A 14,596-nucleotide genomic window follows, 5' to 3' on the forward strand; every position below is an offset into this window, starting at 1 on the left:
AGTCTTAGGCTGTAGGCTGAATGTCTTGCAGTTAGCCCTTCTGAGAGGTGATATTGGCAGTTGGTGAATGGGGGTAGCCCATGACAGATATAAGCAATTGGTGAAGCACGGAATGAAGTAGGTAATTAATTGGGCTGAAATTCGGAGGTGTTCTTCCTAGCTAGCTAAACTTACGAAGCTTTCAGGTTACTGACCTGTTTAATGACGGTCATCTAATTTGCCAGGCCACAAATGGCCATTCTCCTCTGGAGCATGCCTGTGTCCAACCTGCACAACTCCGCGGCCCCCCCCCCCCCCCCCCCATGTTTCCTGCTTAATAGCACCAACTTGGAGAGGAATTTTTATGTTGGCCACCGGCAAGTCTAGCACATATTTTTTTTTTTTCACTTTTGTTGCTCCCTCTCTATCTGCATCTTTGCTTGATTACAGAGACATGCTTTTCATCCTTGTGAAAAGGCATCTGATTAGGGCTCTCATTAACCCATGGGTGAAGCTTCTTGTAAGTGTAGCCGGAGAAATTCCTTGAATGCTTCAGAATTGCAAAGTTGCTATTTTTAAGAAAGCTCAAAACTAGATTGCTGATTTGGTTTAGCTCAGCTTAAAACAAACTCTTTTTTCTCAGCAGATTCAGCAGAAACCTAATTTACAGTATATCTTTTTATCCCTCAAAATGTCTTGGATGCCATGGAATTCTGCTGCCAATTATTGGAGACTGTGTGTATCTGGACTATTCTGTCCCTGACCATCCATCTGTACTGGTCCAGTTCATGAAGCAAGTGCACTGAACAGTCAAAATATTCTTGTTAAAGTGATTTTAGAAGCAATCCTCATGGAAGAGGAAAAACCTTTTGTCATTGTTCTAACATAATTTTTGGAATATAAAGCAACTTTAAGATTGGGAGCATGAGGGTTACTTTTTCAATGCTCTGTGTTTAGCTTTTGCTAGTCATTTTCTCCCTTTTATTTTCTACCTTCCTTTCTAGAATTACTGCAAAGTAGATGTGTATGTCTGTACCAGGAATCATCTTCTTGACTCCTTTAGGCCTCTTGACCTTCTCCAATATATGTATATCAGATAAACTCAAGTTTGTCTCCATTTAAACAGGCAAGATTAGCTTTGTTCAGAAAGCCATCTGATAAAAATGGACAAATTTATGGGCACTGTTTTCACTGCTTTGCTTACTTCTAAGCTGTTATGGAAGCCACAGCCCAGAGTGGCACTAGAAATGATGTCCTAGTCAGGGACAACTCTCAGAGTCAGTTATGGCCTCGATTAGAGTTAGAGGTGTGAGTTTCAATCACTATTTTGGTATATTATGAACAGCACTGAATCCAGAGATTGCTGGAGAAGGGAGACTACAAGGTAGGAAATGTTATGCAGGTGATAGGTAAACTGTGGGCAGATAGATTCCTCAGTGAAAACATTAAAATATTTCTTCTCTAGCTTGTAGCAGGTGACAGTGACTCTCTAAAGAAGTTCTTGAAGCTCATATATTTAGAATTACAGAATCAAGTTTTTGTCCTAGCTTTCTTAGTTGCCTTCATTTTTAATGAAAGATAGGATCACACACGTTATAAAGCCTTACTGAAAGCATTGGTGGCAAGTCAGACCAGAATTGACACGAGCATCTTCTCCTTTCCCAGGCAGTTTTAACATCTGAGAAGGATGTGTTTCATCTATCTTGGAAAACTGCACTGAAGCATCTGTTGGTTTCATCAAAACACAAAGATTCATAGGTTATGAGGCCAGAAAGAGCCATTATGATAATCTAGGCTGATTTGCTACATAATTAATTCCTGTCTCACTATGTCTTTTAGGGAAAGCAAGATACCATTTTAATTTAAAGTTTGCCAGTAGCAGAGAACACACCGTAACCTGTAGTAAATTATTTCAATAGCAAATTACCCTCATGTAAAAATAAGTCATAATATTTTAAAATGTGAGTTTCTCACACTTCAATTTCTAGCCCCCGGATCCCATTATTCCTTTGTCACATGGATTGAAGAGCCCTCTATTGCCAAATTCCATTTTCTGCACAGGCACTCATAGATTGTAATCGAATCACCCTTTAACCTCTACCTATTAAGCGGACTGAATTTGAATGTTCTTCACTATGGGACACGCATTCCAGTCATTTAATTGTATTCCCTTTTCTTGTTCTTGAACCTTCGGTTTAACAATTGAACTGCAGATATAAGTAGCTGCCTTCACATTTCATTGCTCAAGCTAGAGATGATTTGCCTCTCTATTCCTGCTCAGGATTCACTTTGGGTTTACACCCAAGGATTATTTTTATCCTTTTGTTTATAGTGCTGAGAGTTGTGGTTTATACATCTTGATGCCCAAACGTGGCTGTCAACAGTATCTCAAGCCAGCTATGTGAACACTTGTACTTTTTCCTTAAGTACAGGTGCTTAAAATTTCTCAAGCTAGGTTATGGTTGATTTTGTTTGCTTGTTTGTTTTTGTTTGTTTTTTGTTTTTAAAGAAAATAATGTAGATGACAAACACTTGAATCATAAAGATTCTTATCGGGGTGGCTTTGTTTCTTTGAAAAGACTGAATTCAGAACTCTTGTATCTATTCAACACCGTTTCTCCTCTCTTCTCCAACTCTTCCTTTGTGCTTGCTTTCTTAGTCCTTTCTTTCAAACTTGCTCTTAGATCCTCCATTGTTAGTGACTTTCTGGGTTACAAATAGCTCCATGTAATTTTCTCTAGGTCCTTTAAAAGTCTTCTGTCTCAGGGATTCTCCAGCTGTGGCACTGGTTTGACTAGTGAAATGCAAGGCAGCTTGCAGCAAACCCCAAATAAATCCAGGAGATCCTCTTTGTTTTCCAAGAAGAGATGGGAATTGTTACTCAAGTCAAATACTTGAAACGGGGAGGTGTCACCTGGATGTGACTTATCTGAGAGCTGGAAGTTGCTCATATGGATGTGATCATACTCCTTCTGCCAGCAACCTGCAGAAGTTGCTGAAAGATCACTGAGTGACAGCTAGATACAACCCAGCACCAGTCATCAGTTATATCTATGGTATTGTGCTACCCATCTGCTGCTCTCATAGGGGGAAAGGTTGGGTCAAGGTACAGTTTAGAGGAGTGTTGGTTTGAGCAACTGTCAGTAGTATCCTGTAAGGGCAGCTCTCCTGTTAGAACCACTAAAGTCCCAGTTCATTCAGGCCAGACATTCTCTTGAATGCCAGAATGACTCCATACGGGGTGAAATAAAAAATGCAGCACTGTGCCAAAGTCATACCAGTTAAGAAGTCCCGTATATTTGTTCTGGCAGAAGGACTCTGTCCACAGGAACCCATTTCCAATTGCCCTCTTTCCCAGGCTCTCCTTGCAGTGGGACAAGGGGTAGATTGCGGACAACCTGCAATACACTTAGATTCACTAAGAACAAGAGAAAAGCCTTAGCAGGCCTGAAGAACAGTCAGTCCATTTCTCCAGTTGTCTCCCTCCAGTAGTGGCAGGTGCAAGTGATATTTAGGGAGGGCCTGTGAGCATGGCCACTGTCAGTGGTGCATTCCCCTTAGAGCCTGTTGATGCACTTTGCTTCCATGACTTCCTGTGGCAGCAAGTTCCAGAAGTTCACTGCACTCTCTGTAAATAAGTACTTCTAAAAATCCATTTTTAAACTGATAACCTACAAGCTTCAATGAGTGCATCCAGTCCTGTGATTGCTGAGTTTGGCAAAGAGCAGTTCTATGTTAACCTTCTTCATCTTCTGTACACTTCAGTCATTTTTTTCTCAGTCCTCTCCAGATATAAGAGCCATGGCCTTTTCAGGCTATCCTCATAAAGCATCCTGCCCCATCCTCTTAATTGTTCTATTTATTTTCCTCTATACCTTCAGCTCCTCTCCTTCTTTGAGATGCAGACATAGAACTGCATGCAGTGCTTGAAACTAGTGTCTGGCTGAGGTGCATCTCATCTGTCAAGAGAGGAAGGCTGTAACACACGGCCTTGCTGAGTCACTGGAAGGAGGTGTATGGTCTGTCTCGTGAGAGCATTTGACATGCCTAATCTGCAAAATGGAGCTACTAGAGTCTCCTAAATTGAAAAAAATATTTTATTCCTGTTGTAGATACTAATAGACTTGATGTTTTCCAAGTCTGTGTGAGGCAGAGTGCTTTCTTGGGAAGTGGAGCAAAACAAGCTATTGTGGGTCAATGCTGTCCTCTGCTGGGAGGAACTACAGCTTTGTGCCATGACTCCAAATGGGAATTAACAGCTGGATTCTCCTCTCATTCTGATGTAGGGTGTATTGTCTTTGCAACAAGAAAATCTGATGCTGTGCTGACTGCACGGGGAAAATTCTTCTTTAAGAGCTTAGTGAAAGCTGGAAATGTTTTGCTTGCTACAAAACATGTTGAATTGTAATTTTGTTTAGTTTTCATCCTGAGGTCACCTACTTTAGAAGCTTATCCCTCATTCTCTCTTTCGTATTTACTGCACACTCATTTCTCTGACTTTCCTGTCCTTTTGGTAGAAATAACAATATACATCTCCTTTCCTTTCTCTTTTCATAGCAAATTGCTGACAGCTCATCTTGCTAGCATTCTGAAAGCAGAAATCCAATGTATGTGCGTGTGTATGCTGCAAGAGACATAAAGTACTTTAAAATAATAGCTTCATAGAAGAAATCAGAGTCTTCACTAGTGTTGCAGAACAGGAATTCAATCAAAATCGAATGCTAGTTGCAGAAATGCTTTGGTTTCCTGTATGTGCCAGCTCTGGGTTTAGGAAGCATGGAAGGTGGTCGATAGGAAGTACAGTTTACAAATATTTCAGTTTTGTGCCTTCTCCAGCCCTTGCCTCTGTGAGAACAGCATGGGGCAGGAGGGAGTCCTCTTTGCAAGGAATTAATTCTGTACTTGTGAGAAAGAGAAGGGCAGGAGGTCTGGACTCCTGAGCTGGTTGTCCCTGCTCAGGAGTGCTTGCCTGTTTGGGGCTCTTCCCTTGGCTGACTTCTATCCATGTAGCATCCCAGAGTCCAGACCTCTGGTCCTTAACCCAGAGAGAGTAAGAGTCCGGGCAGTGAATATGTAAAGACTTTTATGTGTTACCACAGAGAGAGTAGGTTTCTTGAAGCAAGGTAAGCTATGCAGATATCTCCATAGCAAGTTTGCCTGTAGTGATCTAAGATTTCTTGGTCTGTTTATTTTTTTTTCTTGTAGCTCTTTAGGAGCCACAGGGCAATCACCAACAGTTCACAGCAACTTGCTTAGATTTTTTTTGCATATATCTCTCCTAGTATTTAAGTAGGCTTATAGGAATAATAGAGAAATGACAGTGGTGGTACAGGGTTTCCTGCTGTGGCTAGCAGAGATGGACATGGAGGTTACATTTGGTTATGTATTTTGTATGGGATTTATGCTAATGTAGCAATATGATACCAGACACATACTGTGTTTTATGTACAAAACCTTTTACAGCAGAGTGGGCCTGTGGTAGAGTTAATTGTTTTCACTGTCCTTCAGTTAAATGTTCTCTTCTGTCTGCTTATCTGATCTATAGTCATCGCAAACTACCCATCGCTGTCATTTCTATACACACTCCTGGCTGTGCTCTCTCCCTCTGTCATCACGTCAGACTCTTGCATGGTCTCCTTTCTGCTCCCCACTGCCTTCTGGGAGAAGTTTATCTCCCATGGCTGAAAGTAATTGGGGTATTTGTACTGTATGAAGGATTGATGTATGATACTTTTCCTTGTGTCTGGCAGGTTGTTTATAAGAATAATGACATTCGTCTGGAGCTGTCTCGTTTGGCACGGATTGGTGATACTAAGATGAAGATCTACGGGGAAGTGAAATTCGTATGTGAGAATGTGGCTACCCTGGATCCCATCAGCTTTGAGACACCTGAGGCCTACATTAGTCTGCCTAAATGGAATACCAAAAGGATGGGCTCCATCTCATTTGATTTCCGAACCACCGAACCCAATGGACTGATCCTTTTCACCCATGGCAAGCCTCAGGAAAGGAAAGATGCCAGGAGCCAGAAAAATACGAAGGTAGACTTCTTTGCAGTTGAGCTTCTAGATGGGAACCTCTACTTGTTGCTGGACATGGGCTCTGGGACCATTAAAGTCAAGGCCACCCAGAAGAAAGCCAATGATGGAGAGTGGTATCATGTGGATATTCAACGAGATGGAAGATCAGGTAGAGTCATGACTTTTTCCTCAAGTAGATTCATCTTTAGATCAAGACCTAGGGCTGTGTATTAATTCTGTGAACCTTCAAAACCTGTTAGATATGAATAATCTTCTGATGCAAACATCTTGTGATGTTTATCCAGCAAAACAAAGATGTGAATGGCTAGGTTTTCATTAAATGTTTAGTATAAACTTTGGATAGCATATCACAGAGGCAATCTATTAATATTTTACTCACAATATTCAGATATTTCTGGACCTCTCTTTGCAGTTATAGCGATGACTTCTTTGTAGGCCACGGTAATGTTAAAGATCCTTCAGACTGATTATTATTCAATTCTTAGTTTGAGAAATTCTCACTGATCTACTTTGGGCTTTTGTTCAAAAATAAACTTAGTAAAAACTAACTGAAAACTTATTGCTGTGACCTAATATTACCATTTTCTCCTGGATCTTATGTCTTTAAAGAGCAGGGGTTTGGGATCTTGTAATGAGGAAAATAAGAGTAATGGGCACAACCAGGGACAAAATTGTGGTGACAAATCAACATTTTAATCCTGTTCTATTTTCTTTAGTGTTTTGTAGCTTTCCATTAGGTTTCTTTATTGTTTTGGATGCTAAATTCTAGTCTTAATATCTGAGTCAACATTCAGTGGATGTTCGTTTGTTTCCTCACAGCTTCTAATTTTCAAAAACGTGTTTTATTTTTAATAGTATACCTAGCATGCAATTACCAAGAGGTATTTTGTTTGTTTTTAGTGCTAAGTGTCTAACCCAGAGTTAGTACTCATGATGTACTGTCAAATTTTGTAAGGAAACAAAATGAACAAACACTGTAACTTCATCTTGAGAATATGTGAACAATTGTATTTGCATTCTTCCTGAACCCCTGGGATCTCAATGCCTGGCTGTATGTCCCTTCAAAGGAAATTTTGCTTGCATTGCAAGTGCTTTTGGAATTTGTCTGGTGATCTCCACATGATAGCTTTCAGTCCCTAATTTTATGTTTCCAGTTGCTGACTGCCATCACTAGAGAGAACGCAGTGCTAGAATTTGCCTCCCTTGAGTTTTCAGAAGAGCTGACTTTTAGATACCATGCAAAGCCTAGCTGTTTGAACAGGTCTTTGCCTGAAGCTAGTCTTTTCTTTGATGATGTGAGGAATTTCTTTGTATTTGGCATAGTGCTCTACTAGGACTTAATATGTGTGGTTATATGTTGCTATCTCCTGAAGACATCGATAGGAACATTTTATAAAGGAAGCCATAAATAAATAAATGGAGCTTTGATTTCTTTGGAATTGCTAAAATTTAATTAACTTCCAAGGATAAGCTCAATTAATAGCATTCACTACTGCCTTTGGTTTTGCTTGCTCACTTGGGGACTGTCTGGTCCCTGGAGAGGCAGCTGCAGAAGGAGAAGAAACAAAAATGACACAAAGCTCCATTTGAGTTTGTAAAAACCTAGGAACAGGGACATATGTTCGTTTGGACTAAGAGGCTGTGACAGACTGCATGGCTGCTTGGTGGATGAGACTGTAGGAGTGACTTAGCTGCTGCTTGGTAGGGAGATTTGTGATGTTCTGGGCAAGCACTTTGCTCAACAAAAATGAACACTTCTGTATGGTTTTTGTCTTTTTTTCTTTTTAAATTGCATTTTCTGCTGACAAAAAGTGCTGTGTTTATGGTCCTAGTGACTGATGTTGTCTCCTCAGAAAACCATGATACTGGCACTGATTTCTTCACACGATACCTTTAGCAAGCATCAACAACTTTTATCCAGCGTTACTTTTGGTGGGTGTGGAAGGAAGTTCAGGATCTCTTTATTTTTAGTCCTTGGTGTTCCTCCCACATGTGTACCAAAGAGCAGTTACACCTTGGAGATTATTTTCCTTTAAATGTGGAAGCCTGTCATCTAGAAACTGAACTGAAATAATGAACTTACTTAATGTAGGTGACAAAGAAGCCATTTGTGTTTAATGAGCTAGTGACCTCTAGGTTCTAATTCTCATTACTAAAGCAGCCAGGCCTTTATTAAGTGTCATCTCTCCCCTTTTTCCCATTTCTATAAGTCCAAACCTTCAGGTTCTGCTGAGCTTGGTAAATTAGCCTGAAAATCTAAATATCCGCTACTCCAAAGTACTAAGGCAGGAGTGCAAATGCTGGGGAAGCCTGGCAGTCATGCTCAAATAACCTCTGGCATTAACAGTCCCCTTAGGCTTTGTGTATGCTTTGGTCTGTTCTTTCTCTCTGTGACAAAAGCAGACAGTGTGGACATGCACACCTAGTTTACTGTAACCTTTTGTCCTTGAGGAAAGCTCCTTCAAAATGGCCACAAAACCTGTCATGGTTTCTAGGCAGTGGACACTGGGCAGATTACAGAACACACCGTTTTCAGCTGGTCATTGGCTGCCAAACACACATGGTGTCCCTCCCACTCAGATGCTAAAAGTCTACGGGAAGATGTGGTTGAGGGTTGCGTCAATGCACTGGTTTGTATACCAGTTTTGCCCTCAGTAACTGGGGTCTTCTGGTCTGTTCTTTAGCCCTGCACAAAGTGCCTAAGTGACTGGAAAGGAGGTGGCTAGATGCTTCTAATTTCTCATTATGGGATTTGATCTACCTAAACAGAGTTGGGAACATGGGATTTGGAAAAATGAATGAAAAAGGGATGTCAGCTCATGTGACTAATCCTTCCTAGGGTCAGCTCAGAATTTGCCTATCTCAGGAGCTTGATCTTGGAAGTGCTATGCATCTGAGCTAGTACCATCTCCTTACAGGAATAGCTTCAGGGTACAAAACACTGGCAGAAAGTTTAGGCTGCTGGCTAGGTTATTTCATTTCATCATCATTATCTCTCTCCAGGTTTTACACGTTTCCTTGGTATCCAGGATTTCTTCTCTTTTGGGAGTTTCTTTACCTATTTGCAGGTCGTGCTTGCTTTACCCATAAGTAGCAGCTCTCTGGAGCTCAGCCCTCCAATATTTTGGACTGTTCCAGTCTTTTGAGTAATATGTACTCCACATGCTGCTTTTGAGGAGTAACAGCAGAGATGCTGGAATGGGGGCTCTCATCCTGTGGCTTCGTGACATGCTGCTTTTATGACTGTAGGTGTATTGTCACATCTTCTCTTTTCCTACTTTGTAAAAGGGAAAACGTCTGCGGTGCTGCAGCTTGTTTTTCAAAATGATTCATCAAATAACTGTGGTTCTCTCTGAGCCTTTAATTTGTGCCTTGGTTGCTTCTGGCACTCTGCTGCCTCTGACATTATTCCTAAATTATTACTGAACATCACACACATGAAATACCTTGTGTCTCTGTCATACATGTTGTTCTTTGGGAAGACACATATTACAACTGAAGAAAAAGCATGTGTACACAACTGTGGTTTCTCACAGAAAAACAAAATAGAGCTAACTCTATTAAGTAAACTCTCCCACCTTATTGTAGGGGTGTATGATAAAAATGCAATGATGTGAAATTAATCATAAAGCTTGGATAGCTGTCTCCAAGGACAGATATCTTAATAACAAGGCAGTTGGTTGTGATGATTTATAGCCAGAGAGAGTGAACTGCTGATTCTTAGCTGTATGTGTGGTGGGCAGATGTCCCTATCACAAAAGCTGCTGAATACTCTTCTGAAGACTACGCTGCTCTGGGGTGTGAGACCTGCATTATGTTCCCTGTTTTGCTTTGGATGAGCTGTCTGACTTTAAACCAATCACTTCATTTGTCTGCATCTGTTTCCTGTGTTCTAATTGTATTTCTGTATTATATGTTCTAATTGTTTTATGTGCTGGGACAATTTATTGAAATATAGAGGAACGTCCTCAGTGCATTGTGCCCACATCTTGCTTGGAGCATATGGAAGCTACTAGTTATAATAATAACTGTTCTCCAGAGTCTTTCTTTACCTCAGGAGAACCAGAGTTCTCCTTTGTCTTTCTCTACCTCAATTTTTCTGTTTCTAAAATGGAAGTTAGAATACATAACTTCCTTTGTAAAACCAAAGAATAATTTATTTTGGAACAAACTTTTGGAGGTTTCTTGCCCAAACTCTGCTGAAATTGAGGCTTTCTTCTGGGCTATGTCCAGTTGTGTTTTGAATGCCTTCAGTATGATTATTCCACAACCTCTCTGAGGCTTCTGTTTCTCTGTTTGACTACCCTCATGGTGAAAAATATTCCTTCCTCAGGAGCTGGGGTTTCCCTTGCTACAACCTGTGATTAGTCTCTTGTTACTGCAAGTGCACACTGTTGACTTGTGTCCAAATTGTTGTCCACCACATCCCCAAGTCCTTTTCTGCAGAACTGCTCCTTAGCCAGCTGGTTCCCAACCTGTACTTACATGTGAGGTTGTTCTACCCCAAGTGTAGAACTTAGTATTTATTGTTGATTTATATCAAACATTTCTATCAGTCTTTTGCTCCACCTTGTAAAGGTTTTTTTGGATTGTAGCCTTGTGTTTTCTCTGCATCAGCCATTCTCCCCAGTTTTGATGGGGGTGCTTGATGAGGGTCTGCTTAGTTCCATCATCCAGGTCCAGTTTTGGAGGTACTGATGAAGTATTTTCTGGAAGAGCTATGTAATGTCAGTTAATACACGTTTACTTATATCTTTTTTTCTCTCCATTCCTGATACTATCAAAATCCTTTATGTTCTCAGTAGGTCTTTGCTTTGTTGGATGAATACCATTGAATAATGCTCAGCTTTTTGCACATTATTATTTAGCATTGAATTGTTATGCTTGTGACCTTATAATGCAAGTTGGGATACAGACATGATGATCAGTCACTGTGTAGAAGAATTCATGGCCTGTGGCTCAAGAGGAAAAGGAGCTGTGTGGTATGTGGAAGACACTGTCTCTGTTACGAGTGCATTTGGGTAGGGAGAAATCTTCACTTTCCAGCACTGAAACGTAAACCTTACTCAGTTATTGGAAAAGAAAGAACTAGACTGAGTGCGTAAGTGAAAGTGGTAATGTCTCCTTATCCTCCTCATTTAGGTACAATATCAGTGAACAGCAGACGCACCCCATTCACTGCCAGTGGTGAGAGTGAGATCCTTGATCTGGAAGGTGACATGTACCTCGGTGGGCTGCCTGAGAACCGGGCAGGACTCATCCTTCCCACAGAGCTCTGGACAGCGATGCTGAACTATGGCTATGTCGGCTGTATCCGAGACTTGTTCATCGATGGGAGAAGCAAGAACATCCGGCAATTGGCAGAGGCACAGAATGCCGCAGGAGTCAAGTCTTCCTGCTCCCGCCTCAGCACCAAGCAGTGCGACAGCTACCCATGCAAGAATAATGCCATCTGCAAGGATGGCTGGAACCGCTTCATTTGTGACTGCACTGGCACCGGCTACTGGGGTAGAACATGTGAGCGAGGTAAGCTGAATTTTCTGACCTCAGTTACACAGAGATTAAGGTATGCAGAACTAGAACAAAATTCACTGTTTCCATGAGACTTTCCCTGCCCTTGTTGGTCTTCCCAATGCTAAGTTCCAGTCCCTACTACTTCTCTGATCATTTCATTCCAGTCTTTCCCACCTTCATTTCATAAGTTTACCTCTTCATCTGCCACTTCTTTCCCTAAGATTTCTGAAAAACCTTTTCTTCAGGTTCCAGAGTTTCTTTGACTGAACACGATTTGTCTCCTAAGGCAGAAAATGCTGCTGCATGTGAGAAGTCTCATGCAAATTACTGGAAACAGTACCAAGTGTGAACTTGAGTTACAGAGATTTTTCTTCCATGGGACAGACCATGTATCCTGGTTTTGTCTAGTGTTTCTCTTTTTTGCATAGTAAGGTTTCCTTTGATGGCTGTTCATCAAGCCAACCAACGAGATAGTGTTAACATCAACATGTTGCCACGTTCACCTCTGATAAGGCAAATCTGTAGGAGGTGTCAGGAGACTCCCTGCATCTTATTCTTTGTCATTCTGACTGGTGATTTAATGATTTATGATTTGAGATATGAAGCAGAAGTGCTGCTGGTACAGGCAGGCAAAATGTGTGTGTTCTAGGCCACATGGAACAGAATTAACTAATGTAAGGTCTCTGAGCTATATATTTCTCAAACGCCATGTGGTTCCATTAACTGTTATCTTTATTGTGCTTCTGCCACCCTCAAAATGAGGGAGGTGAGTGGGTCAAAAAAAACCCAAACAAACAGATAGGGCTAAGATCACTTAGAAAATATTCCCTTAAAAGGTTTATTCTTATATTCAAAACCATCCTTCTGTTAATATTAGGCCATTGCATTGCATTTGTGTTGAACTGGACTCACACTACACCCAAGAATTCACTGTATACTGTTAGCAGAGTCTTAGGGCTTCCATCCCCTTCTTTCTATTACCTTAGCACCATGGCCTAATGGTTATGGCATACGTCTTAAAACTAGCCAGTGCCTAAGGGGAGGAAAGAAGGAGCAGGCTAGCTCTGTTAATAAGAGACAGCTATTGACCCACTCTTCCTGTCTGCCATCTGTTATCTTGCTTTACTCAGTCCTTAGACTTCTGTCCTGTAAAAACTGAGGAGTGTAACTCCTTGATTTGCAGCCCAAGATGTAGGATGAAGGGTTAAGGGGCAGGGGAGCCTGGAATAAGTAATCCGTGCCTGTTGGTTACCGGGAAAATCACTCTTATAAGCCTCTTTCATAAGAGGCTTATGAAAGGTGGAAGCAAGGACAGGTGGCCTGGGAAGAATACGGGTATGCTGTCTGGGAAGCTAGGGACCAGGTTAGGAAAGCTAAGGCCCAGTTAGAATTAAACTTGGCTAGGGATGTTAAGGATAACAGGAAGGGATTCTACAGGTGTGTAGCGAATAAAAGACAGATTAGGGACAACATAGGCCCCCTCTGGAAACTATCAGGATAACTGGCTACCCTGGATTTGGAGAAGGCTGAGGTTCTGAATGACTTCTTTGCCTCGGTCTTCACTGGCAAAGGCTCTGACCGCACCACCCAAGTCTTGGAAGGGAACCCTAACTCTTCTATGATTCTAAGTAACACCTCTGTATATTCAGCAAGTTACACTGGATGCAATATAGACTTTGGTTGAAGTGATCTGCTCAGGCAGTACTTCTGTGCAGATGGAGAAACCTTGCTATGGCTGCAGTTTGAGAGGGTACAGAGAACTGCTACCAAGGCCTCAAATTCATTCTTACAATTCCAGTATCTCATCAGTCATTCAGTATTGGCAATGATGCAAGCAAACAAAGGTGTTTTCAGTCTTAAAGTACCTTAGCTTCTAGGGGTACTTAATTCCCTTCTTGGGGTAATTGAAATAGCATAGAAGAGATGGGGTGAGACATGACAAAGACTAGTTCATATCTGATACGACTTCCACCCAAGGAGGGGAGTATGTCAAGGGGTCAAAAAGGACTGCTCTGGTTCTTTTATTAGCTGTATGTTTTTCTTGTACTCACTAGGAAAGAATGTTCTTGGGAGACAAATTGTGAAGGCTTCTATGTGGTATACTTACATTCAAGTCCTTGCTGTAGAATCTAGAGTGAACGGACATCAGTGTTTGATCCTCAGAAAGGCTGAGACAAAGTACATCATCTAAACAAGACTCTCTTTAGTCTTCATAAAAAACTCTGTAGCCAGTGGCAGATGGCAGAGAAGGAAGAGGAGATGAAAGGGCAATGGGATTCATGGGCAGAAGTGCTCAGTGCCAGACTATGAGGCTAAGCAAAGGCAGCAGCAATGCTGGCAGTTAGCAAGATGTCTTCATTTCACACCTTCCACCACAGGCTGGTAACACACCGTTAGTTATTTATTTTCTTAAATCCTTGAGCTCCCCTTTTCTATCATCTTTCCTTATGGTTCTCTGCTACCCAGTCTAACTTAATGTGACAATGTTGGAAATCATGTGTGAGAAGAACCTTTTTGAGCCACTGTTAAAATTAAGGAGCTGCTATAAACAGAGCAGCATTTGGATGAGAAACTTCAGATATACTGCAGTAGCTGCTGGAAGAGAGCAGTGGCATGGCTAATTACCAGTTCAGGGAATAAGATTCTGTTATAAGAATATGTAAATATATAAGATTTGCAAGTGGCATTAACTCAGCTAAAGTAGTATTGTGACTTCCTTCTTTAGATGCCTTGAGGCTTTGTATTGAGTTTGCTGAGTCTTGGGTTGTGGTATGTGGGGCATTAGGGGGAAAAAAACAATGTTGGAGGTTGTACTTCTGGTAGTATTTAGTCATTATTGAATCCCAGGGTTTTAGAAAGGAGTATCAGAGAAGAGTGTATGCAGTGCAGCATCTCTGTCCTCAAGTACCTTGTTCCAACAGGTCTGCCATTTTGCTAATTAGTTCGAAATAAAAAACATAAAATCCCTGAAAGCCCATGGGAATGCTTCCCAAATGTTTTCCAGTCATCAGAGGTGGGGAAGGCTTTGGGAGAACTGACAAAAAGGATCCAGTGCAATGTGT

The 14,596-nt window shown here is 41.3% G+C and overlaps 1 protein-coding gene across 32 annotated transcripts in view; it reads left to right on the plus strand.

Annotated features, from left to right (window-relative positions):
* The window catches only part of NRXN3 (neurexin 3), a 1,035,236-nt gene that overhangs the window by 307,619 nt on the left and 713,021 nt on the right, over positions 1-14,596 (plus strand). For all 32 annotated transcript variants that reach the window (XM_062636166.1, XM_062636181.1, XM_062636183.1 and 29 more), the window contains 2 exons: positions 5,730-6,168; positions 11,163-11,546. In XM_062636166.1, the coding sequence (XP_062492150.1) occupies positions 5,730-6,168; positions 11,163-11,546 (823 nt within the window). The remainder of the gene's footprint in view (positions 1-5,729; positions 6,169-11,162; positions 11,547-14,596) is intronic.

This window comes from Pezoporus occidentalis, unplaced genomic scaffold (genome assembly GCF_034315485.1).
Source record: "Pezoporus occidentalis ecotype Australia unplaced genomic scaffold, CSIRO_AGI_Poc_V1 ctg47, whole genome shotgun sequence".
NCBI classification, from domain to species: Eukaryota; Metazoa; Chordata; class Aves; order Psittaciformes; family Psittacidae; genus Pezoporus; species Pezoporus occidentalis.